The sequence below is a fragment of the Balaenoptera borealis genome (genome assembly GCF_965194805.1).
Source record: "Balaenoptera borealis genome assembly, chromosome: 8".
NCBI lineage: Eukaryota > Metazoa > Chordata > Mammalia > Artiodactyla > Balaenopteridae > Balaenoptera > Balaenoptera borealis.
In genome coordinates this window covers 12,304,017-12,329,568 of record NC_138865.1, presented here as the reverse complement: position 1 = coordinate 12,329,568, position 25,552 = coordinate 12,304,017, and the positions used below count along the sequence as shown (strand labels likewise).

Sequence of the window (25,552 nt, the reverse complement as noted above, 5' to 3'; positions counted from 1 at the left end):
TGCCTTCCTTTGCCAAGGGCTCTCGCCTCAGTTCCAGGGCCCATGAGAAGGTAATTTAATTCACCCAGATGGCACCAGCCCAGCTACGTCCTCCTCAGATCCGCGAACTTTCACCTTGGCTGAGCAACGAGTCAGCGCCACCGTCCCTGTATTGCACTGACCGCGGGGCTGCCCCGCAGTGTCATTATTTTAAGTAGCAATACAGTACGGGTATTCTCTGCAAAGACACAGGACCCCACCAATCTCTACGAGCGACCACGTTAACTGGACCACTGAGCCGGCCCCAGAGTCCAGGCACTGGCGCGATGGTGTGGGCACCGATGCGCAGCAGGACCTCGGACTGGGGCTGGCAGGGCGGGCAGAGGGGGGAACAGCCTGAGACAGGGAGCGCGCGGGCCAGGCCGGAGGGTACGCAGCAGGCGGGGCGAGGCGGGAAGGGGCGGGGCCAGGAGCCCGCCGGGCCTCTCCCCCGCCCCTCCCCCTCCGCTCCCCGCTCCAGCCCTCGCCCCGCCCCGCCCCTCCGGCCCAGGCCTGCGGCTCCGCCCTCCTGGTGACGTCACTGGCCAGGCCAGCCGGCGCCATTTTGAAAGTGGAGTCGCCTGCCCTGCCGCTGCCGCCGCCGCCGTCGCTGTCGTAGCCGCCGCCGCCGCCGCCGCCGCCGCCGCCGCTGGAGAAAGAGCAAGAGTGGGGAAGACCAAGAGTGAAATCCACCATCCCGCCGGCTGGTTGGCCAGCCCCTCCTTCCTTCTCCCCCGACCCCCGCCCCCTCCCCCCACAGGTGCCATCCGCCTCCATCCGCCCTCTCTACCCCCCCATCCCCAGGTGAGGGGGGTGAGTTCAGGAAGCGGAGACCCCGAGGAACCCAGCAGGGTCACCATTTGCAGCGCAACATGGCAGGTAAAGGAGAAATCACCCTCTCCACTGACAAGGCACCGCTTCCTTCCTCCTCCCTCCATCACCCCCTAGCGACTGCTTGCGCCTCTCGGAGAGCCACGGGGCACCCCTGGGATTTCAGGGAATCGGTGAAGTGGGCTGGGGTGGGGGTGGGGTGGGTTCTGGGGAGGCGAGTGGTCGCTGTGGTATCGAAATGGCTTTGAACTGGAGGGCTGGAGCCTGGGCATGGGTGGGGGTGGGGTGTGTGCCGGCGAGCCGAGGGGTAAGGCGTGGGTGGGGCGGGGTAGGGGCGAGTGCCGATTCGTCCCTGCGCTTGGGAGCCCGCTGGAACCTCCGCCCCCGCCCCCCTCTGGGGGCTTTTTTGCGGCTCTTCCTGCCTTTAATTCCTGTGTTTCTCCCTGCTGCAAGCCTTCTTGGGTGTTCCTACAAATAAACATATTTTGCACTGAGAAGGAAGAGTGCTTTATAAGTTAAAATACAATGGGGACATAACGTGTATTTCTTTCCACTGTGGGTACGTATATTTTTGAGACTGTAAGCCTGAATTTTTTTTTTTTTTGTCTGGAACCATCTCCCTTTCGTTTTTTTTTACCCTTTAGGTCCAAAGAGTGCAAGGCCTCTAATACAGCGAGTTGCGTGAAAAATGTAATTTAAACTTTCCGTTTTGCATGTTAGCTTTTGTGCAGATGTCCTTTTCCCAAAAGGGTTTCATGGAGTTAGTTAAAATAGTTGTGGAGCTCAGAGATATAAATAGCCAAGAGAAGAGAGATTTAGGTAAAAGCTTGGGGCGGAGGGGGGGAGATGCAGAGAGAAAACCAGGTTGGAATATTTAGCAAGGAATGGAGGTGAAGGAAGAGAAAGGTAATTGCTTCGAGGATTATTTTTGTACATTTTGGTGTTGCTGAATATCTTCCTTCATCTAGCAGAATCAGTCCTAGATCTAGATTCAGTTTCTTTCTCCATAGATCCAGGACATTTCCCCCTCCCTGCTTGGCAGTGAAATGGAAACATTCAGGAACTAAACCAGTTTTCCGTGCTTTTATCAATATTTAGATAGATAATTAAACCTGTAAAAAAGTTAACATATTGGATTGACTTAGGGTTTGCTATGCGTAAGTTGCTTTTTGGCCTTGTTGAATGATTACGTGAAATTAAAATTGTTCTGCACAAGATGATGACAAATGAGCGAAGTTAATGCTTTGCCAGGTCCTTTGGATTCTGAGGGCTTAGGTGAAGGGAGGCAAACCAAGCTTCTTTTTGGCAATCTCTTCACCAACATTCAATTCAGTTTCTTTTCCTCTCTGGAGCCCGTGATTTGCTGGTAATGAACTGCAAAGAAATGGGTGGTGAGGTTGTGTTTGCTGTGTGTGCGCTGTGGTGATAGGGTCATATGAATCATCGCTCCTCACCCAGGCAGTAATGTTCCTGAAGTTTTCTCTTCGTTCCGTGTTTTATGGTAGCTTAACCTTATTAACTCTCCTGCAGCCTTTTGTAGCCTTAAAGGAAAACTCTTTAACTTTCGGTATTTACTTTTTTCTGGTAGGTCTTGCTTGAAGTAAGGCTTTTACTGTGTTTGAGGGGAAGGGCAAATGGAAGGGAACTTTTGAACTGATGTACAATGGTAACGATAGTACGTGGCCTTTAAATATTTCAGACCTGGAATCTCTCTCTCTCTTTTAATGCGATACCAACTATTGGAGACTAACCTTTTTCCAAATTAGTGCCGTGGGGTGGTGGTTGTATGTGTGGGCAGTACCAGGCTGTTAGTATCATGCCAACTATGGATGCCATCTCTGTGTTTATGAGAGTAAACATGAGTAGGACTCAGTTTTAATTGGTATGTTTTCTTTTTCCAGGAGCTGGAGGAGGGAATGATATTCAGTGGTGTTTTTCTCAGGTGAAAGGAGCAGTAGATGATGATGTAGCAGAAGGTAAGAAAGCATTTAATAATGCAGAATTTGGATATAGAATCTTTTCAAAATCTCTGTTGCTGAAGGATTTCCTTTCAGCTGAGTCTGTTCTAGTTTAAGACCGTTCTATGTTTGTTGTCCAAGCAGGGAAAGAACAGTTTTAAAAGTCAGCTTTCTGGAAGATAGTCTTAAATCTTTTATTACTGATGCCGTGTTTTATTGTTATTTTTTCCTGAATAAAATAAGGAGCACTAGATGATGATATATATAAAACCGTCACAAGAAAAGTCTAAGGTCCATGCGGTAAAGGTGTCCTTGCTGTGTAAATTTCACGTACAAATAAATGGTGATGCATTTTCATGGTTGTACACTGTTTTTAGAAAATTTAGTTGAAATAGGTGCCATCAGTATTTAGCTCAGAAATATTCTTGGTAACATCTTCCATTTTTAGGGGAGATTTTTAGGTTTTTTTGCACTTGCCTACAATGAGAGTGTGGTGTTGATTGGCATATTCTGTGAAGAAATGCTGGCTCAAATGATGCATTTAATTGTCTTGTAAAGATTAACATAGGTGGCTAAGAAAATAACGGTGTTATAGATATATAGCATGTCTTCTGGAGAGCTTATTGTTGTGTGTTTTGAAGCTCTATTTGATCAGTGGAAGGGCTTTAGTTTTCCACCAGATTTGTTTATTAGTGTATTTCAAAATTCTAAAGTTTTGAAACTTTAGGATTTTGCATTCATTTGAGATGGTCTTAGATGAAGGAAGTCTTGAGATGGAGGAAACATTATTTTCTATAAAGGAGTTTTATTATTTCATTGTTCAGAAATACTAAAGTTTGAATTTTAATAGTATTGTGTTTGAATTACAGTAGGAATTTTCTAATACTCAGATAAATTAAATGTGTACTTTTAATTTTCAAAAATTGGTCTAGTGAAAATTTATAAATTATCTGTCTCTACATTGTGTTGTCCTCATAATAAGATCCTATTTCTGACCTACTGTCAGTGTACTGTTTGTTTTGAGGGTTTTTCCAGGTGACGGTAGGATGATGGCCTTGTGTTGAGCCAGTTGAATGCTTGGATTTGCTTGTGTCATTGTTATTCGTTTTTGTTTTTTTTTTTAATTTTTAAATTTATTTATATTTTTAAATTTTTGTCTGCGTTGGGTCTTCATTGCTGCGCACGGGTTTTCTCTAGTTGTGGCGAGTAGGGGCTACTCTTCGTTGCGGTGCGCGGGCTTCTCATTGCGGTGGCTTCTCTTGTTGCAGAGCATAGGCTCTAGGCACGCGGGCTTCAGTAGTTTTGGCTCGCGGGCTCTAGAGCGCAGGCTCAGTAGTTGTGGCGCACGGGCTTAGTTGCACCGCAGCATGTGGGGTCTTGCCGGACCAGGTTCAAGGACCAGGGCTCGAACCCGTGTCTCCTGCATTGGCAGGCGGATTCTTCACCACTGCGCCACCAGGGAAGTCCTCAATGTCATTCTTAATTAAGTACCTGATCAGTTTGCTAAGTTGCGTGGGGAGCCAACTAGCATACGTTGTACTTCTGATACAGAGCACTCTCACATTTCTTTCTATTGAATCCTCATCTGTTTTTCAGATGAGAAACTGGAAGCTTTAAGAAGTTGAGACTCACTGATGGTCATACAAATAATGTAAATCAGGGTCTTCTGATGAAGCCTGTGGTGTTTGGCTTGTTCAGAGAAATAAATCCTAAGTTCAAGGGAGGAGTCATGTGTTACTCATTTTGTAATTCCATTACCTATTGAACAGTAGGCACTCAGATATTGGATCATTAGTTCTGTGCTGTTGTGTAATACTCGCCAAGTTATGAAAGTGCTGTATACTTGAAAAACATTCCTTTGTTGATGTCCATTTATTCCCTTTATCAAAGATCTTCTAGGGGCCTCCTAAATGCTGAGCACTAGGGCTCCAAGGTGTCTAGAATACAAACCCTGCGCGTAGTTCACTGTTAAACGGGCAAAGACCACATGCATTTTATTTAATCAGAAGAAACTGATGATTCCAAACTTAACTAACTGAACCAAATGATAGTTTGTGACATGTATGATGGATCAGTGGTAGTTTTCTTCTGCTAATACTTAGTAACTGCATTTTGCTACTGATTCATTAAATAATTTTCATCTGTGGTTGTTAAATATTACTTATACAGTACATTCCTAGTATCTTATGCTGAAGCTTGGTATGTATATTTTAATAAAAACATGATTTATTCTAGTACCTATGTCTATACAAATGCAATAAGTATAAAAAGCACCCAATTTTCAAATTATGCAGCTTTAATTTGGGTTTTTTGCATACTGTAGTTTGCACATCATAGTCTATTATGTTTATTTTACTAAGAGAAGGTTTACTTTTCTGAAATAAAGTAAGATTAATACATTTCCCCCTTGGTTTAGAGTATAGTCTCTAAATGGGTTACATCTGGCTCAACCTTTAGTTTAGCTTGCCTGTTTTCTGTTAACAGTACATCCTAAGTTCTTTTCCATCAAAGGCTCCAAATTGTCTTTCCCCTCCTACATGTATTCAGCTGTCATGGCATACTCTTTTTACTTCTGTAATGCTTTAATCTTCTTTCCATATCCACTTTTACCTTGGTTAAGGTTCTCAGTATCTCTCATCAGGATTGCTCTAACTTCCTAAATGATTCCCTGCTTCTTGTCATGTTTTGCTTCTAAGTTAATCTTAAATGCCGTCCCAGTTTTATTTTCCTCAGAAATCTTTAGTGGTCACTGTATCCACAGGCTTATGAATTACATTCAGATATTTTAGCCTAGAATGTGAGACTTCTCACTGGTATGGCCCCTACTTCTCTAAGTTTATTTGCTAGTGTGGTTTACGATCCAGCTAAATGGATACTGTTCTTCAAACAAGTCCTGTACACTCTTACTTTGGGGACTTCGTGCGGTTTATTTTGTTTTTTTTTTTTTTGCTGTTCCTACCTTGGAATGCCTGATACTCCTGCCACAGTTCTCTTATCACAATCATATTTATCCTTCAGGTCACGCCTGTAACCCTTTTACTTATCTCCCTTTTTTGGAAGTATTTTAAGAATCTTCCTTTGTAGCACTTTGTATTTATAATATTAGTACCCCAAACCTCTGCTGTTGTACTGTGAGCTGTATGTGGGACATTCTGTATATAAACTGCTATGCTTAGAAGAAAGCCTGGAACACAGTAGGTGTTCAGTATTTATTGAATGGAGGAAGAAAATTTACTATAATGAGGTTATGAAGGGGGACAAGTATGGGTGAAAGGTAGCATGACTGAGACACACTTGGCAATCATGAATTTATTTACTTGGCAGCTTTGTAAGTGGACTGATGGTATATAGCCGTGTAGTAGAAAGAAGCGAGGAGACCTTGGGTTTCTATCCTAGTGACAGACTAGTATATGTCACTTTGGGTAAGTACTCCTCTGAGTTCCAACATACTTAGCCTTAAGAAAACAGAACTGGATTAGGTGATTTCGGTTGTTCTTGTACTCTTAATCTTGTTAACTCTCAAAGATGTCTTAGAAAAGAGACAGCCCCACATTATTACCACTGGTAAGTTAAATTGTTTGAGATGTTAGACTCTCTGGGGGCCTTAATTTAAAAATAAGACAGTGGACTTAGTTACTCAAGGCTCAGAATTTTTCCTTAAATAACATTACAGAACTAAGACAGAATTTTGACATTTGATCAGATACTCTCATTGTTTTTTGGCCCAGGTAAGCCCTCAGGACAGTTACAGCCTGTGTTGGGGTACTTATTCTACGCACACGGCTCTTCAGGCACTTTAAGTAGTTTACCTTTGATGTAGCTAATTGTTTGGGAGAAGGATGAGGCACTAAAATCATTCTCATGTAGTTTTTATTTTAACCTTCATAGTAACAGTAATAACATTTTATCATATCCTGAACTTTTAGTTTTTCCTTTATTGATAGCTATTCTCCCATGAGAAGGTAGGTCAGAGCACAAAGTCCATGATTTGAATCCTGCCCAGTCACCTACTAGCTGTGTGATCTTGGGCAAGTTAACTCAACCTCTTTGTGCCTGTTTTCCACCTCTGTAAAATGAGGATGACAGTAAAACTTGTCTTAGGATGTTGTTTTGATGATTAAATGAGTTAATATTCCTAAAACAGAAACCCAGCACATAATTAGGGTTTAGCTATTGTTATTACTTGAATATTTATGATGAGTAAGGGAGAGTAGGAAAATGAGGAAACTGGGCAATTGTCTTTAAAGGCTACTAAAAACTTCTCATCAGCCAAAGTGAGGAAAATGGTATGTGTATGTTTTATACATATTCTTTGATTCCACAGATATAAAGTTCAAAAACATTTAGAATTAAACCATAGATTTAGAGACACATATGAAGCTGGTAAAACTCTATAAAGAATAGCTACAAAGTAATTAACTGTAAAAGCCAGGATAGTGGTTATCTTTAAGCAGTGATAGGCAGTTGTGATTGCCAGGGGTTCTGGGAAGGCTCATGGGATGGCAAATTGACCTGGATGGTGGTTGTACAGATGTTTGTAATAACTGGTTAACCTGAAGATTGTTGTTTTGATTTTGATTTTCTATATTTGTTAGACTTCACAATGAAAAAGGTTTTTAAAAAATCCCATACTGTACTAAAGGGTTTAGAATGAAAAATGGCAATCCCTTCCACACTCACTCCCTAATCCTCCGTAGCCCTTCTCCTAAAGGCAATTATATTGAACCCTTCTTCTAGCTGTATTTCCTTGGGCTTAATTACATTTTTTGTGAATAAAATGATATTTCTATTTCTTTCAATTTTAGACATTTTCAATTGACTTCCTTCCATGGTAGATGAAGATTAAGCTGTTGACGTTTTTGTCCCTTTGCCCCAGCGTTACATCATATGTTGTGGTTAAATTAGAAGTCAGTGCTTACATTGTTACGGGCATGCAGATGTTCCCTACTGAGCCGGTGCTGCACTGTAGCGTTGCTCATTTCTTGTGCATCCCTTCATTTTCCCTGAAGCTAATAATTGCCTGTTTTTTAATTTGCCTAGTTCTTTTGGAATTTTTTTTTAAAACTTCATTATGGAGATTTTGAACATTACAGGAAGAAGATGAAATAGTATAATGAATTCCCATCACCCAACATCAACATGTGGCCAGTGCTGTCCCATTTATAACTTGCATGACTTGACTCCTTCCCAGTTCTTTGTTATTTACTAATAGAGGTATTATTGGTTTTGTTTTTAAAATCTAGATTCAACAAACTAGAAAACCAAATTCATCATTTTAATGTGAAACAGTAAGGAATATTTCCTCATGATTTTTTGCAGTAGCAATTCTGATAATTTGTTAATTTGTTCAAATTTTACTTGTGAAAATAAAATTATTAAAAATTCAAATACACGTGGATAATCTGAAGTGTGTAATTTTGGGTGAAAGATAAGGAAAAATTAACCAATATGGTTATTTTAATTATTTTAATGCAAATTTTCACTATTTAATATTAAGTATTAAATAATAAATTTTTATTATTTTCATTAATAAATGTAAGTATAATTTTCTTCATCTCCATATTTGACATTCTTAAACTTTCTTTCATAGGATATTATTTTAGGGTATGATTTTATTACATGAAGTCAGTGAAACTTGGATCCAAATGTATTGCATCTTTTCAACACTGCTTCCTGTTTATTTTTGGACTTAGACTTGTGGACTGCTTCTTGGAAAAAAAAACTTTCATTGGGAGAGTCTAAATACTCCCCACATAAGGACATAAATAAAATTTGAGAGGCAAATAATCTTGGGGTATCACACAAAATTTGAGGGTTTTAAATCCATTCAGTATGTTTTATGCTACAATATAAATAGATTTTAAGATCATTTGTGTTCTGTGTTTCTTAGAGTAGTATGCATGTTAGATTTAGGCACTAGGGTCAATTAGTAGAAGAAAATAGTAGAACCCCATTTTTTGCAAATTTCAGAATATTGGCACATCAGCTGTATTCCAAAACGTAATGACTCATAGCAAAGGTCTTAGTTAACATTCTTACCTTGTTTCACATGTCACACTTCTTTCTCTCAGCACTAGCATTACTGCTGACAGAAGTCTGGTACTAATGCAGTACCATCACTTAAAGTAGTGTAACTTCACCCATTAAATAACATGAATGATCATATTTATCTAGTATTAGGCAGTATCCTTGTTTTCTTTTAAGATGCTAAAATTTTTTTCTTACCCCTTTATTGGTAAAAAAAAAAAAAAAATTACAAGAGATAATGGCATTTTGTCTCAGGTTACTAAAATAAACCAAAAATTACACTTAGGTAGTTTTTAGTACTCTCTTTTAGTGAACTATATTTTAAAATTTTTGAAAATTGTGGAATAAGCAGAATGATGAGAGACTGAAGCAAAGAATTAATTTTATTAAATCAGTAAAAAGATTACCATATATTACATATTTATACATCTATATTTGCCTAGTTGAGTTGCAGGAAGAAAGGTAAACTTTATTTTAAGCTTCTTATGCTGTTAAATAGGAAAATTAAAGGGTTGGAGATAGATGTTTTAGCTAATATTCTCAATTACAATCTCTTTTCCCGTAGGTGATAGTGGAAATTAAAATTGAGTAATCAAAGGTCTGCAAGTTGCTTCCTTAGTAGAAGGAAAGAGAAATAAAGTCTGGTAATATATAAATTAGATTTCTCAATTATGTGCCAGGTACTGTTTTAGGTGCTTTATCGATATTAATTTATTAATCTTTGAAATAAATAGATGCTGTTGTTTTTCCATAGAGACAGGAAACTCGGCTAGGAAGGCTAGTTTACTAACTGTATCCTTGAGCAGGTGGTAGAGCTGGGATTCTTAACTCAAACCTTTACATTTCCCTAATGTAATTTTATTTATTTAAAAACTTGAGCTACTTCTTTTAGTTTAGGTGAAGGTGTTTGAGGTTGTTGGAATGTGACTTGTTTAGAGTTTATTTGTAATGCCGAGTAGATTATTGTTTTGAAGTAATTAAATCCAACTTGGAGATTTACTGAATCTTCTGCTAATGGAATTCTTAAGCTAGGACATTCGATAAGGGACTTTTGAACCTTCTGAAGTTGTATGTAAAGTTGTTAATGTGTGTGCTTGTACATAGGTGCATTTTTCTGGTCACAGGGGGTCTGTAACCACTGTCAAAACAGCGATCATTTATTCCATTTTGTCATGTGGTCTGGCAACCCCTCAACTGTATCAGAAGGTCTCTGAAGTTGAAACTGTTTTCATAATAATACTAAGATAATATTTGCCTTTTTCACTGTGTTGACATTTGCACCAATGGTACAAAAGCAAGGGTTGGTAAATCTGCTGGCATCTTAGCGTGTATCAAGGCCTTGGCACCAAATGGTACCAATAGTCATGGTAATCTTCATTGCCATGTACCAGCAGTTTTAAAATGCCAGTTTTATGTAGTGTCTTTGATGAAACAGTAAAAATTAATTTTGTCAAGTCTCTGCTATTGAAAGTCTTGACTCTTGAGTACATGTGTGTTGAACATTCTGTGTGACAGAATGGAAAGTACACTTAAAGCACTTATGTTATAGACTAGACAGAGTACAGTGGTTGAAGGAAAAGCATGGGTGCAATTACTTGTTTCAAGCTGAAGTAGTTGCTCTTTTCATGGAACATTATTTTTACTAGAAAGAGTTTCTGACAAACTACTCAGACTTGTATATTTGGCAGACATTTTCTCAAGTGAACGGTGAATCTGTTACCTCAGTGGACAGTATTTGTTGCCCATGATAAAATCTGAGCTTTCAAGCAAAACTCAAAGTTTTGGAAAACATGTACCTCCTGAGCTTGATAACTTCTGAATACTTACAGATATTTTAGATGAGATCAGTAGTAATATTAATGATTGTGATTTTTAATACTGTGTAATGAAATGTATGAACATTTGGAAAATCTGCATAACTGAATGGCCAATGCTTGTGATGTTAAAAAGTTATGCATAAGTAAAAGTGCAAGATAGAGCATTGGATTCTAATATAACAGACAACTGATATGGTTTCAGACTCCACAAACCTTTAAGAAACTATCACGTGTTGAGTTTTGCTGTAGTATCAAAGAGATATCCGTAACTACCTGAAAAGCCTATTAAACTATTCCTCCCAGGACTTCCCTGGTGGTCCAGTGGTAAAGAATCTGCCTTACAATGCAGGGGACACAGGTTGATCCCTGGTCAGGGAACTAAGATCCCACATGCCTCAGGGCAACTAAGCCGTTGCGCCGGAACTACTGAGCTAGCGAGCCTCAACTAGAGCCTGTGTGCTGCAAACTACAGAGCCCACGCACCCTGGTGCCTGTGCGCCACAACTAGAGAAGAGAAAACCCGCACGCCACAACTAGAGAGAAGGCCGTGTGCTGCAACGGAAGATCCCTCATGCTGCAACTAAGCCCCAACACAGCCAAAAATAAATAAAATTAAATAAGTAATAAATAAAGCTTAAAAAAAATAAAAGGCAACATCTATTTAAAAAAAAAAAAGGAAACTATTCCTCCCTTCCCAACTACATACCTGAGTAAGACTGGATTTCTTCATATATTTAACCTACACAGCATAGTGTAGTATGTTGAATGCAGAAGCGATGAAGAGGATCTCAGCATTTTCTGTTAAGTCAGACATTAAAAAGATTTGCAGCAATGTAAAACAATGCCATTCTTCTCACTAATTTTTTTTGGGGGGGCAATAGTCTCTTTTTTTTCTTTTTATAACTTTTTTGTTAATGTGTAGGGCTGCTTATTTATTACATTCTTGTTTTTTGGCTGCATTGGGTCTTCGTTGCTGCACGTGGGCTTTTCTCTAGTTGCGGCGAGCGGGGGCTACTCTTCGTTGTGGTGCATGGGCTTCTCACTGCAGTGGCTTCTCTTGTTGCGGAGCACGGGCTCTAGGCATGCAGGCTTCAGTAGTTGGCGGCACGCAGGCTCTAGGGCGCCCAGGCTTCAGTAGTTGTGGCGCACGGACTTAGTTGCCCTGGGGCATGTGGGATCCTCCCGAACCAGGGATCGAACCCTTGTCCCCTGCATTGGCAGGCGGCTTCTCAACCACTGTGCCACCAGGGGAGTCCCCGCTTATTACATTTTTAAATAAGTAAGTATTTGAAAATTTAAAATAACTTTGGGGTCTTCAGATTTTAATAGTATAAGGAAATCCTGCCATCCAGAAATACCTCACAACTGTGGGCTTAGTCTGTTAATTTCATTGTTCTATTGCTTTCAAAGAATCTCATGAACTATAAGTGATCAGAAAGAATCATAAAGTGCTTTTGTGCATGTGTATTTAAAGCTTTCCTATGACTTCAGATTGTTTCAGCCTACTTACTCCCTTGCTGTTCTTTAGGTACCAAATTAAATCTGCCTTCAGTTTTTTAGGGTTTTTCTCACTATCTCTGCTGAGGTCCAGCTATCATTAATACTTAATGTAGGATTACTAAATTCCTTAAAGCCTAGTCTAGTGCCATTTCTGGGTTGGCTGCGTTGTCATTAGAAATGAGTTGGTGCCCTTGACATAGGGTTTTATTTTGAACCCGACATGTAGTGGTTTGATGTGTTATTTTTTTCTTGTAAGAAAGGCACAGAATTGGCATGGTAACTATTTTCAACTCTTAACCACTAAAGGGAGGAAAGGAGAAGGAACAGTGTTTTTCTTTAAATTCTACTTTAAAATGCAGCATAATTCTATATTTAAATAGTTGCTGAGTTTCCCATTCGAAGAATGCAGTATCAACTATTTATTGCTTAGTATTTTCAGGTTTTTTTTTGTGGCTACTTTTCTACCCTTTTAAAAAAATTGTCAAAGTATGTAGGACTTTTAAAACTAGCTTTACCAATTTTCCATTCATGTTTAAACATTTAAACATTAAAATAAACATTGAGTTTATTTTAAAAACAGCTAATTTTTTATTAATATGGACATTTTTAGTTAATGTTAGCTGTAGCTGATTAAAATGTCATCTAGATCTTTGCCTGTGGCATGTGTGGAATTCCTGGCAATTCATCATTGAATGCTTCTGTGTGCCACTATACCAAGGGTCAGGCTCTTGTAATTTTAGTTTCTATAGGTTGACTTTCTCTCTGAATGTTCAGATATCAAGTGGAATTTTCTTTTCTGAAGTCCTTGAATGATCTCTTTTATCCAGTTCAAGGGGGTTCATGGACAGTGACCCTGTTTAAGAACCTCTGCTTTAATCTAAAAATTTGTCTATGATTATATGCCTATATGCTTAAGTTGGAGGAGTCAAGGATATTTTATATGGTAACGATAGTTTTTAGGCTATTAAAAGGGTATTCTTTCTTAGGAATCTTCTTAGTACTTACTGTTACTGATATAATATTAGAGGGATGAATCTTCTAAGATACTGGACCTGACAGCTTTAGTGTATTCCCATCTTGATTTTTTTTTTTTTTAAATTAAAAAACTGCTGTCTCTTTAACCATGGGTAAAAATATTACAGGAGTATATTGGATTTTTATCTAAGTGCTTGTTTATACTTCATTCAGAAGGAATCTAAATTCTTCTTCAGTGGTCTGTATTAAGAGAGAAACTGAAGTAGGTAAAAGGGATTGGTGGGAACATTTTTTAAATTTGAAAATCTGGAACAATGTTACTTTTTAGAAGTTGCCATTGTAGTTTCAGGTTTGCTGCCTATGAAAGTGGAAACAACCTTTTTGGTGTTTCCCCATGTCTTTTTTTTTTTTTTTCTTTCCCAGTTTACTACAAGGTGAGAGTCTTCTGGGCCTGGAGTAGATATGTTTTTAAGATAGCATAAGAGGAATTTTTAATATTTTCTGTTGGCTAATAGATTGGGAAGGCTGTATTTCAAGAAAACAAGCTGTTGTAGGCAATCAGTAACTCTTGTCAGATTCCTTATGTAGGGATGCAACATTAAAAATGGTTATAAGAATTGGTAGTGGGGAAAGGATTGCTCCTAGTCTTCTTATTTTTTTCTAGCAGCAGAACCACATCTTTAAGTGAAGTACTTTTTAGCTCCCTAATGTTTTTATGTATTTTTCATTGTAAAAAAACACAAAAACATAAAGTTTACCATCTTGACCATTTTTAAGTGTACAGTTCAGTAGTGCTAACTGTATTCACATTATTGTGAAACAGGTCTCCAGAAGAACTTCATCTTGCAAAACTGATACTGGACCCATTAAACAACAACTCCCCATTCTCTCCTCTGCCCTGATATCCACCACTGTGCTTTCTGTTTCTGTGAATTTGACTACTTCAAATACCTCATACACGTGGAATCATACAGTATTTGTCTTTTTGTGACTGGCTTATTTCATATCCTCAGGGTTCATCCATGTTGTAGCATGTGACAGGATTTCCTTCCTTTTTAAGGTTGATTTCATTTTATGTATATACCACATTTTGTTATTCCATTCATCTTTTGACAGACACTTAGTTTGTTTCCACCTCTTAGCTCTTGTGTACTTCCAGCCTTTTTATATATAGCTGGGGTTCTGTGGGGAGGAGCATCCTATAAGTACTTTCTGTAAGTGATTGGAGGTGGACAGGAGAGCCCTAAGCAGAACAGGAAAGTATCAGATTAGAGGATCTTAAAGAATACAGATCGGTACTGCTGTGATACAGATCTGTTAGCCCAGATTAGCAGTTTGAGGACAAGAACTGGGTTACTTTATTTTGTAGGCTATTTCAGGATAAGATTAGGCAAAATCTAAATTTTTGACCAAAGTTTCACCTCATTTGCAGTTTCTGGTTAAAAATAGAAAATCCCATAGGTTTTGTAAGTCACATTTCATTACTGTAAAACTAACAGTAAAGACAGTACATTGTTTTGTGTGTACTTTAATTAGGCAAAGTCTTCACCATAATAGGAAAATTTGATAACTGCATTGCATTTCTTTATAATGAAATTGTAGATAAGGAATGACCAAGGTTGCGTTTCTTAACAATAGCCTTTGAGGTAGACATTATTGTCATTTTGTACACAAGGGCACTGAAGCTCCAAGAAGTTGAGCAATGTTAATCTAAGATTATGAGTTAGTAAAACTGTTCTGTCTACTTTTTAGGCTCCCACGTTGCTTCTGTGTGGTTCAGCTTTAAAAAAATACTATTTGATTAAATCTAAATCTCGGGTTCTCATAGGGAATGGTGCTAAGGTGAGACCTTAGGTATTCATCTACAAGTCAACAAGTACTTGTTGAGTGCCCAGTATTTGGAGAATGTGAGAGAAATAGAAGACATGAGTCCATCACTTTAGGTATATTAAGGAAGGTCAGTTTTATTACAATAAGCATTCTCCATAACACGTTGTAGCCTTTGGTATTAACCAGTTCATGTCACCGGGAGATCCTTGACTAATCGTATGTAAAACTTTTATAGGTAATGCTGGGATATGAGTAGTAAATCATTTCCCCTTTTCCAAGTTGACTTAACTTTGCTTGATATTGAGATGGTGTTGTAGTACACATACTTGGTTGTTCAAAGAATCACATATATTTCAAGTCTTTTTTTTTTATGAGATGTCTATATTTATGCTTTAGAGAAACTAGTAGTATATAACATTAAGTAGTAGTGTTAATTCTGAGGTCTCATAACATGAGCATTTTCCACATTTTTGAAAGAGTTAACTGCAAATAAGCTGTTATCAGTTGGAGGGCCTTTATTCTGTGAAAGTAGATGACAGTTGTCATGGGCGTAGGTTGAAGGCATATGGAGATGTTTGTATATGTTATTTATAGCTATGATGGTAAGAATATCCAATACCAACTAGAAAGAAAACCCCACTATAACTTTGAAGTGTTGTATTTTATTTATGTAACTGATGCCTGAGGCCTCATGGAAATAAAGTGAGAGCTAATTGAAGTTATTTGGAAGTTCCTTTACTGTTAGAATTATAGTCCTTTAAGTCGGGAATGCTCAGTTCTACTCTGGGAGCATTCTGTTATTAACACATGTTAAGCATGTCTCAAGTCTTTTTAAGACATAAATATGTCTTTCAGTGGTTTCAGATGGTCATGAGTTGAATTTACTAATGAATATAACTGGAGATTTCTCCAGGCAAATGTTTGTGGTAGCTTACAAGCCCTTTTGTCCCTTTCCTTTGTATCCTGTGTTTCAAAACCTTCATTTGAAATTTGGCAGTTCCTTAAAAAGTTAAACACCGATTTGCTCTGTAACCCAGCAGTTCTACTCCTAGGTATATATCTAAGAGAAGTGAAAACCTGTGTCCACAAAAACTTGAACATGAATGTTTATAGCAACATTATTCGTAATAGCCCAAAAGTAGAAACAAACCAAATGTCTGTCAACTGGTGATGCATAAAGAAAAGGTGATGTAGCCATACGGTAGAATATTCCACAGCCACAGAAAGTAATGAAGTACTGATACATGCTGCAACGTGGGTGAACTTTGAAAACATGCTAAGTGAAGACACCAGTCACAGAATCCACATACTACATGATTCCATATATATGAAATGTCCAGAATAGGCAAATATATTGAGACAGAAAGTAAATTAGTGGTTGCTAGGACTCGTGAAGGGTGGGAGTAAGGGGAGTGGCTGCCAACAGGTACAGCGTTTCTCTAGGGGTTGATGAGAATGTTCTGGAACTAGATAGGGGTGATGGTCGCAAAATTCTGTGAATACAGTAAAAACTGCTGACTTGTACACTGAATTTGAAAAAATAATAATAGTAAATAAACTAAAAAATAAACAGGAGAGACAAGGTAGGATTCTGTTTCTTAAAAAAATTTCTAGAGCCAATTAAAAACTCCCATTTACAAAAGCAAAAACTTTTCATTTTGTAGTACTTCTCATATACAGACCACATCTACATCTGACTTTCTCCACTGTAGTAAGCAAATCTAGTTTGCATATCTTTTTTACAAACCAAACGTAAGGCAATTATTTTTGTATTTTACTAACCAGAATTTAATATAAACACACACACACAGACATCTACAATGTAAAGCCAAACAGTACAAGAGGTATACATAGAAAGCATGTCTCCCTTTTACCCCGTTCTCCCAGGTTCTGTGTCCCCGGAGATACTGTCACAAATTTCCTATATGTTATTCCAGAAGTATTTCATATTTGCATATTTTTAACTTAATGGAGCCTGTTCATCATTTTAGATTTAAAAGTAGGAAAATACATTCCAGAAATCCATGATAGGAAAGGTCTGTAGGCCCCCTTAGCTACCAATTTCTTTTAACTGGTCTGTGATTTCTGTATCTTCAGCCTGAAGAGTTGCTGAGAAGGTTGTATATGTTTGGGATGTGCATCTAGGTGTGCAATTAGTGTGCAATAAAGCTAAGTAAAATTTATAATTATTAATGTCTAAGATATCAAAGTCTTTAAAAATAACAGTTTGTGTTCATTGATACCTGGAGTCTGTGCCTTACCCCTTATTAAAGTAGCTCTTGTTACCCCTTATTAAAGTAGATCTTGAGCTTTCTGGAATTGAATCTTACTGTTCCTGGTAGAGTCTGAAGTGACCTGGTCTTTTTGGTGATTATTTAATTAAGATTATAGTAGTTATTATAGAGTAGGCTAGATCCCAAGGACCTAATTTTTTTTTCTGCTGTGTCTTTCTGACTGTTCAGTAAATACATAGGTCCTTTTGTTCACATATCCACCATCTCTAATTCTCAGATGAATTTCTTGGGAATTTGGTTAACATTGTTTAAAATGCTAAAATGTCCTGATTTGTATACTGCTCAGTTGATGAGAATACAGCTTTATCAAATTCTTGCTATGTGGTAATTTGCTAATGTTATAAATTTTTATTTTTTAAGGAAAAATAACTTTCTGAATATAAACATAAAATGTTGATATATTTAAAAAAATAAGAGCTCACAAAACTTAGCTGATTGCCTATTAGTGTAAGCACTTTGTATGCATTATCTCATTTAATCTCTGAGGATAGGTCTTATCACTTTCATTTTATAGATGAGAAAATCAAGGATTAGATAAAGTAACTTGACCAAGGTCACACAGTTGGTAAGTGGGGGAGCCAGGGGATGAACCTTGGTTTCTTCTGACTTCAAAACCATCATAAGTAAGTGAAAAAAATAAAACCACATATAATCTCACCATTTTTAAATAACGTCTATTAACATTTTGGCATAGATCTTTCCAGTGTACAGTCCTTTTTCTGCTGTGAATGTATATTTTCAAAGCTGGCATTACACGTATAGTTTTGTATTATGCCTTCTTCCCAGTTAACATTTAAGAAGATAAATGGCTGTATGTTATTTAATTGGATGTCTGGTATATTTAATTTGGACATTTCATTTGTTTATGACTTTTGCTATTATAAATTATGATGAACATCCTTGTGAGAATTTTATCATTACTTTAGGGTATATTTCTAGCGGTAGAACATAATAGTCAAAAGGTGTGATCTTTTTTTTAAGGCTAATGGTATGTATTACCAAATTGCCGTAGAAAGGTGGTGTTGGGTTTCCCTTCCTCCACCAGTGAATGTGAGTGCCCATTTCCTGACCTGATGACAATGTGTGGCACAATACTACCATTCAGAAATATCTTTTCCACTTATTTGTTTGTGCGTGTTTAAGTGTGTAGATTCTGTCCCTGTCCTTTGTCTGTTGTTCTTTGGGGGTGCTTGTCTTTCTTATTCATATGTATTAGCACCACCTCCCCCCCGCCCCACATCATATTACACCTGAGGGAGGTTGTATGGAAGCACAAAGAAGAAATAGTTTGGGTCTAGAGTAGATGGGGAAAACTTTCTAAAAGAAGTGATTTTTGTGTGTTTTTGACAGGCAAAGGAAGGCCAAAGGGTAAGGAAACAAACATTTGAGAACTACTGTGTGTTTTCTTATCTGTAAATGGGGGTAATTAATAGACTTGCCTTGTTATTCAGAGGATTAAATGTATGTGCGTGCTTAGTTTTGACACATAATAAGTGCTCAGAAAATTTAGTAGGTGCAGTCATTTAGTTACGTAATGCTAGCAGATTAACAATTAACAGAAGAATAAAAGCCTATATGAGCCCGTAAATTTAAAAAAATCTAGTTGGTTTTGAGATTTGGGGCAGGTTACAGGCACTTTGAATAAGTGTATGTTGCATTAATGAATACAACTGTAGTTTGGTTGGGTTAGGAATTTGGGAAATCCAAAGACAGAAGTGGGAAGATTAATTTCATCAGGATTGGGGTCAGGCTGGGTTCTGGCACTTTGCCTATTCACTTGACTAATTTAAAATTAATGTGTGGCAAAATAAACTCAAAATGGATTAAAGACCTAAATGTAAGATCAGACACTATAAAACTCTTAGAGGAAAACATAGGCAGAACAGTCTATGACATACATCACAGCAAGATCCTTTTTGACCCACCTCCTAGAGAAGTGGAAATAAAAACAAAAATAAACAAATGGGACCTAATGAAACTTAAAAGCTTTTGCACAGCAAAGGAAACCATAAACAAGACAAAAAGACAACCCTCAGAATGGGAGAAAATATTTGCAAACGAAGCAACTGACAAAGGATTAATCTCCAAAATATACAAGCAGCTCATGGCAACTCAATATCAAAAAAACAAACAACCCAATCCAAAAATGGGCAGAAGACCTAAATAGACATTTCTCCAAAGAAGATATACAGATGGCCAACAAACACATGAAAGGATGCTCAACATCACTAATCATTAGAGAAATGCAAATCAAAACTACAATGAGGTATCACCTCACACCGGTCAGAATGGCCATCATCAAAAAATCTACAAACAATAAATGCTGGAGAGGGTGTGGAGAAAAGGGAACCCTCTTCCACTGTTGGTGGGAATGTAAATTGATACAGCCACTATGGAGAACAGTATGGAGGTTCCTCAAAAAACTAAAAATAGAACTACCATATGACCCAGCAATCCCACTACTGGGCATATACCCTGAGAAAACCATAATTCAAAAAGAGTCATGTACCACAATGTTCATTGCAGCACTATTTCCAATAGCGAGGACACAGAAGCAACCTAAGTGTCCATCGACAGATGAATGGATAAAGATGTGGCCCATATATACAATGGAATATTACTCAGCCATAAAAAGAAGTGAAATTGAGTTAGTTGTAGTGAGGTGGATGGACCTAGAGTCTGTCATACAGAGTGAAGTAAGTCAGAAAGAGAAAAACAAATACCATATGCTAAGACATATATATGGAATCTTAAAAAAAAAAAAATTGTTCTGAAGAACCTAGGGGCAGGGCAGGAATAAAGACACAGACGTAGAGAATGGACTTGAGGACACGGGGAGGGGGAAGGGTAAGCTGGGACGAAGTGAGAGAGTGGCATGGACATATATACTCTACCAAATGTAAAATAGATAGCTAGTGGGAAGCAGCTGCATAGCACAGGGAGATCAGCTTTGTGACCACCTAGAGGGGTGGGATAGGGAGGGTGGGAGGGAGATGCAAGAGGGAGGGGATACAGGGATATATGTATACATATAGCTGATTCACTTTGTTATACAGCAGAAACTAACAATGTAAAGCAATTATACTCCAAATAAAGATGTTTAAAAAAATATGTGGGTCAACAAAATTTCAAGCTTTTTTTTTTTTTTTTTTTAATTTTTTGCCTCATCTTCCCATTTTTCTCAAGTTCCTCCAGTGTTGTGTTCTTCCCTGTGATTGTATACACTGCATCTTCTCTCAAGAATAATATAATTTGGGAGTGAGGGGGAACTTGGAACAGGCAGTAGAGCCCAAAGCATCCTTCACCATTAGTTTCATTTTCCCTGAGCAGGTAAGAGTGGAGCTTGGGACACCTGAAGATGTGATATCGGGAAAATCCCATTACAGGTATTGACCCCTAATTGCTGAGGCTCTAAAAAAGCCCTATCGCGTACCCCCCGCCCCAATCTAAGGCAACATTATAAGTACATTATTCTTTTATATTATAAGTATTTTCCCACTCTTCTTTCCTCCACTCCTCAGCTGTTTGTATGATGATCTGAATGCTTTACCAAACCTTGAGTAGGCTGACGAATATATGGCTAGCTCGTAAAAAATTCTACAGGCGTCTGAAGAGAAAGCAAGTTTTATTGTACCAGTGAGCACCCTATTTCTCTCCTCCATTCCTTATTCAGAGGTGTGCTGTTTTGTTGTCACAGGGATGTTGTTAGCCCAGTACAGGTACTTCTCAAGCTTTATGTGCTTACGAATTTCCTGGGAATCTTGTTAAAATGGAGATTATGATTCTGCATGTAGGTCTCGGGTGGAGCCTATGATTTTGCACTTCTAACCAGCTCCAGTGACCGCCATGTTGCTGCTGCTGCTCTGGTGGTCTGCGGTCCACACTTTGAGCGACAAGGCAGTTGATAGCCTTCTTCAGGGGAAGGGGAACAGGTAGGGTAGTCTCTTAATTCTTTTACTCAGCATTTCTGACAGACTGAATAGATCCATTGTGCTCTTCTCACATCAGTTAACATTTGTTCAATAAATGAATAAACACCTCCTGGGAAGCTTTGTACTAGCTGTTAAAAGAACAGCTTGCATCATAGTACTACACTTTAGCCATCCCTAATTGTTAGGTTAAATCCATGTTTGCAAGTTCAGTTTAGCGCAGGCCAAGATCTTACTATACTTATAGGCTTGCTTTTGCTAATTTGCTTTTATAAGTAGATTGTCCCCCAGTGCTGTGAAAAGGATGAGTTTAAGAAGTGAAATCTTAACTCCTTAATCGGTTGTTTCATAATCTCTAACACAGGTTTCAATAAGTATAAATGACTAACCTTTTAATTTTTATGTTTGTGATTCTTCTGTTTGCTTCATTAGCCTTGAGTGACCTTTTCAGTCTCCAATAAGGATTTCTCCCTCCCCGGTCACCTAATCTTAGTTTTGTTTTAGGCTGATTTTCATTTTATCCATATAGCTCATGTACATAATTTAACAAGTCATTAGTTTCAAAATGCTTTTGAGGAAGATTAATAGTTTTCTGTCCCTCCTCACCTATCCTGACCTTGACTCCCCTTCTTCAAACTCTTCTAGCAGTTTCTTCTGGTATTTGTTTTCCTGTTTCTAAGGAGTATGCTCATAGAGCTCTTTATCAAGTTTAGACATCCTCAGGTGTAAACAGTAGCTACGAGTTGAGCTCCGTTCTGTCCCTCTTACTGCTCCTGCTCTGTTTCCTCAGGATTGTTGTGCCATTATTATTGTTTAAACCAATGTTAGAGTGAGTTTAGACAGGCTGAATAACGCCTCCCTCCCCATCCCAAAAGAGGATACCCAATTTGTAACCCTGGGAATGAGTGAATATTATATGACAAAGGGATTTGAGATGTGATTAAATTAAGGATTTTTTTGAGACAGGGAGGTTATTTGGGCTTATCCTCCTAGGCCCTAAATGTAATCACAAGGGTACTTTGTAAGGAAAAGAGGAGGAGATAAGAAGATCTAAGGAGGAAGTAGTAGGTGTGACACCAGAAGCAAGAGGTTGAAGTGAAGCAAGGAAAGGATTACAAGCCAAGGAATGCAGGTGGCCTCCAGAAGCTTAAAAAAGGCAAGAAACCATATTCTTTCTTAGAGTCTCTAGAAGGAGCTAGCCTAGCCAATACCTTTAGTCCAGTGAAACTGATTTTGGTCTGCTGGCTTCCAGAACTGTAAGCAAATAAATTTGTGTTGTATTAAGCCACCAAATTTATGGTAATTTGTTACAGTGGTCATAGGAAACAAATACAAAAGTAAACATTATTATGTCCATATAAATACTGTTCACGCTGCCAGGTAATGAATTATGATTACATCCTTTCTGCTATAACATTGTTTTTTCTAGGGGTAATAATTACCGTGTTTTTCCATTTGTTTTTTTTGTTTTGTTTTTTTTTAATTTATTTATTTATTTTATTTATGGCTGTGTTGGGTCTTCGGTTCTCTGCGAGGGCTTTCCCTAGTTGTGGCAAGCTGGGGCCAGTCTTCATCGTGGTGCGCGGGCCTCTCACTATCGCGGCCTCTCTTGCTGCGGAGCACAGGCTCCAGACGCGCAGGCTCAGTAATTGTGGCTCACGGGCCCAGTTGGTCCGCGGCATGTGGGATCTTCCCAGACCAGGGCTCGAACCCCTGTCCCCTGCATTGGCAGGCAGATTCTCAACCACTGCGCCACCAGGGAAGCCCTTTTTTGTTTTTTTTTTGTTTTAATCTACCATCACTGTTTTCTTTCTACACCTTTCAGTAGCCTTTCAATATTGTTTTCTACATGGTCAAAAGAATCAGGTAATCAATTATTTTCTCTCCCCTCGACCCCTGGAGTTCTCCATCATGCTGTTTCAGGCTGAAGTGATTTGCTTCATTTTCTGTGAATCTATCACTGAATCACCCTCAAATCCTCTGACAGGGAGACTAGCTTTCCTGACAGTGTTTTGAAGCACATTGGATGTTCTACCAGTTTCACTTTTGCCTTGAGCTCTGTCCCTCTGATACTCTGGGCATTTTCTAAGTTTATTGCTTAGCCTTGGGATTTTCCTTTGTTCTTATCATTTTCACATCACCATCGTGGGAATTCCTTTTGCCTTTCCTGTGTTGGATCTCCTTGTTCCTGGATGCCATGTTTTTTTCTTTCTTGGTTTACTCCCTCATTTTAGTGGTGTACAGCATCTAGTATGTCATGAGAAAGATTTCATGGGTGGTAGTTTTTGAGATCTTACCTGCTTGGAAAAGATGTCTTTATTCTGCCTTCACACTTTTGGGTTTGGCTGGTTATTGGAAATCATTTTTCCTCAGAATTTGGAAGGCATTTCGTCTGTCTGCTACTGTCCAGTGTTGCATTTGAGAAGCCTGTTGCTATTCTGTAGCACACTATTCTTTTTTCCTCTCTGGACGATGTGCTATGGTGTGAGTCTTTTTCGTTGGTTGGGCTAATACTCGTTGGCCCCTTTAAACTTGCAGATTCATTTCCTTTAGTTTTTTTCTTCTCTGTTTGTTTCTGCAACCCCTAATATGTGAATCTTGGACTTTCTGCATTGATCCTCTAGTTTTTGTGGGGGGTTTTTCCCTTCTATTTTCCATCATCTTTACATTTTGTTCTTTCTGGGAGAGTTCCTCAATTTTGTTTCCAACTCTTTCACTGATTTTTACAATTTCAGTTATTATATTTTTAAAAGCTTTTTGTGGAGTATTCCTTTTTCAGCAACCTCTGTTTTGTAGACGGAGTATCTTTGAGAAGATCCATCTAATCTTGGCATTCCATTTCCTTTGAGTTCCTTTGACAGAGCAAATCAGCTGGTGGGCTCAGTGAAGGTGATGAGCCTGGGATTCTCAGCGTCTCAACAGCAGGAACACTTTCAGAGGCAGGTGTGTGTGTGGGGTGTCATAGCTTAAGCCTGACTGCTGACATCCTGAGAGCCAGGAAGGTCAGCTCATTGCTGAGTATGCATCCTTTCACTTGATCTCGTTTTCAGTTTGGTACTTCGCCTTCAGCTCCAACCGATATCGTCTCTGGCTCAGTTTCTTCAGAAACTAAATAGTTCTCTCCTTGAGAGTAGGACTTCTCTGCATCTTATGTAGATGTTTCAACCAGTAGCCTTGTTTTGAGCCCCATGTCTCACTGTTGTCCTGTGCTGGCCCCTTGCGTGGTCTGCGGTCTGCGGGGTGAATCTCCTCGTCTCTCCTTGGCAGCCCCCTCCACGTGCTTTTAGTTTTCAGTTTCCTTTATTTTGCTAAGTTACCTGCTTTCCATTTTCCAGCACATTTGTTATTGTCCTCTGCTGTTTCCCTACGTGTTCCTTTGTTCTTATTGTCTTAAACTGTTTTTATTCATTTATTGTCATTTTAGTGGGATCTAAAGGGGAGAGTTAAATGAAGTGTTTGGAATCTCCATGTTTAACAGGTAGATCAATAAATATAGTTCTGTTTCCTTCATGTGGCAGGACACTTGGTAATCACTTTCTCTGCCATGGAACAGGAGAATTCACAGAATTCGTATTTCTAATTCTTTTAATGTAAAGGTAGACTTAATTGTTTTCTCATATTTAAATTCTAACGTTGTGTACTATTAGTCTCCATATACTATAAGCCTTGGAAAATTGTGGAATCTTTCCCTCAATTAGGGCAAAAAATGAGAGAAATTAAAGTAAAAGACACTATTTTCAAACCAAATTTTAGACGTTAAGGAAACAGCCAAAAGGAGTGAGTTTTTTAAAAATTTACTATTATAATTTTTAAACTTTGAAGTGTATGTTGATACATTGAACTCTACAAGGACCAGGTCTTTATTTACTGCAATACCTTCAGCACCTGCAGCAGTGTCTGCATACGAATAGTAGAAGCTCTTGAGATATTTGTTGACTGAATGCATATGTGAAATTTGTTCACATCTTTAAAATGTCAAGAGAAAGCTTGAGCTTTATTAGATATTAATGACTTTTAAGGTTTTTTTTCTACTCCTAAAATCACTTGTAATTAGTTGAAATGTTTGTCCCAAAGTGAATAAAATAAGATTATAGTCAGTTACTGATTGCAGGGCAACTAAGTTCATAATTTTCTACTGGGAACATCACTTATTCCTGAAACCAAGACAGAATTAAGGGAGTAATAATTTTTCTCTCTTTTTATCAGGAGCTCTCATCCCGTGATGTTAGTACTATACCATTTGTATACTTAGTAACCAGGCTGCCTCTGCCTGCCTCTGAGGTCTTTTCTGTCATCTCCTCCATGTGCTCCATGAACATATACATACGTAGTCTTGTTCTTGTTGAAGGCTTTCAACTTGCCTTTTTAACCTG

General features: G+C 38.4%; 1 protein-coding gene across 1 annotated transcript in view; it reads left to right on the top strand.

Moving 5' to 3' along the window:
* Window positions 1-563: 563 nt before the first annotated feature.
* PPP2R2A (protein phosphatase 2 regulatory subunit Balpha) overlaps window positions 564-25,552 on the top strand; it is an 84,982-nt gene continuing 59,993 nt past the window's right edge. The window contains exons 1-2 of the mRNA XM_082402843.1: window positions 564-897; window positions 2,751-2,825. Coding sequence (XP_082258969.1) covers window positions 891-897; window positions 2,751-2,825 — 82 coding nt within the window. The 5' untranslated portion in view covers window positions 564-890. The remainder of the gene's footprint in view (window positions 898-2,750; window positions 2,826-25,552) is intronic.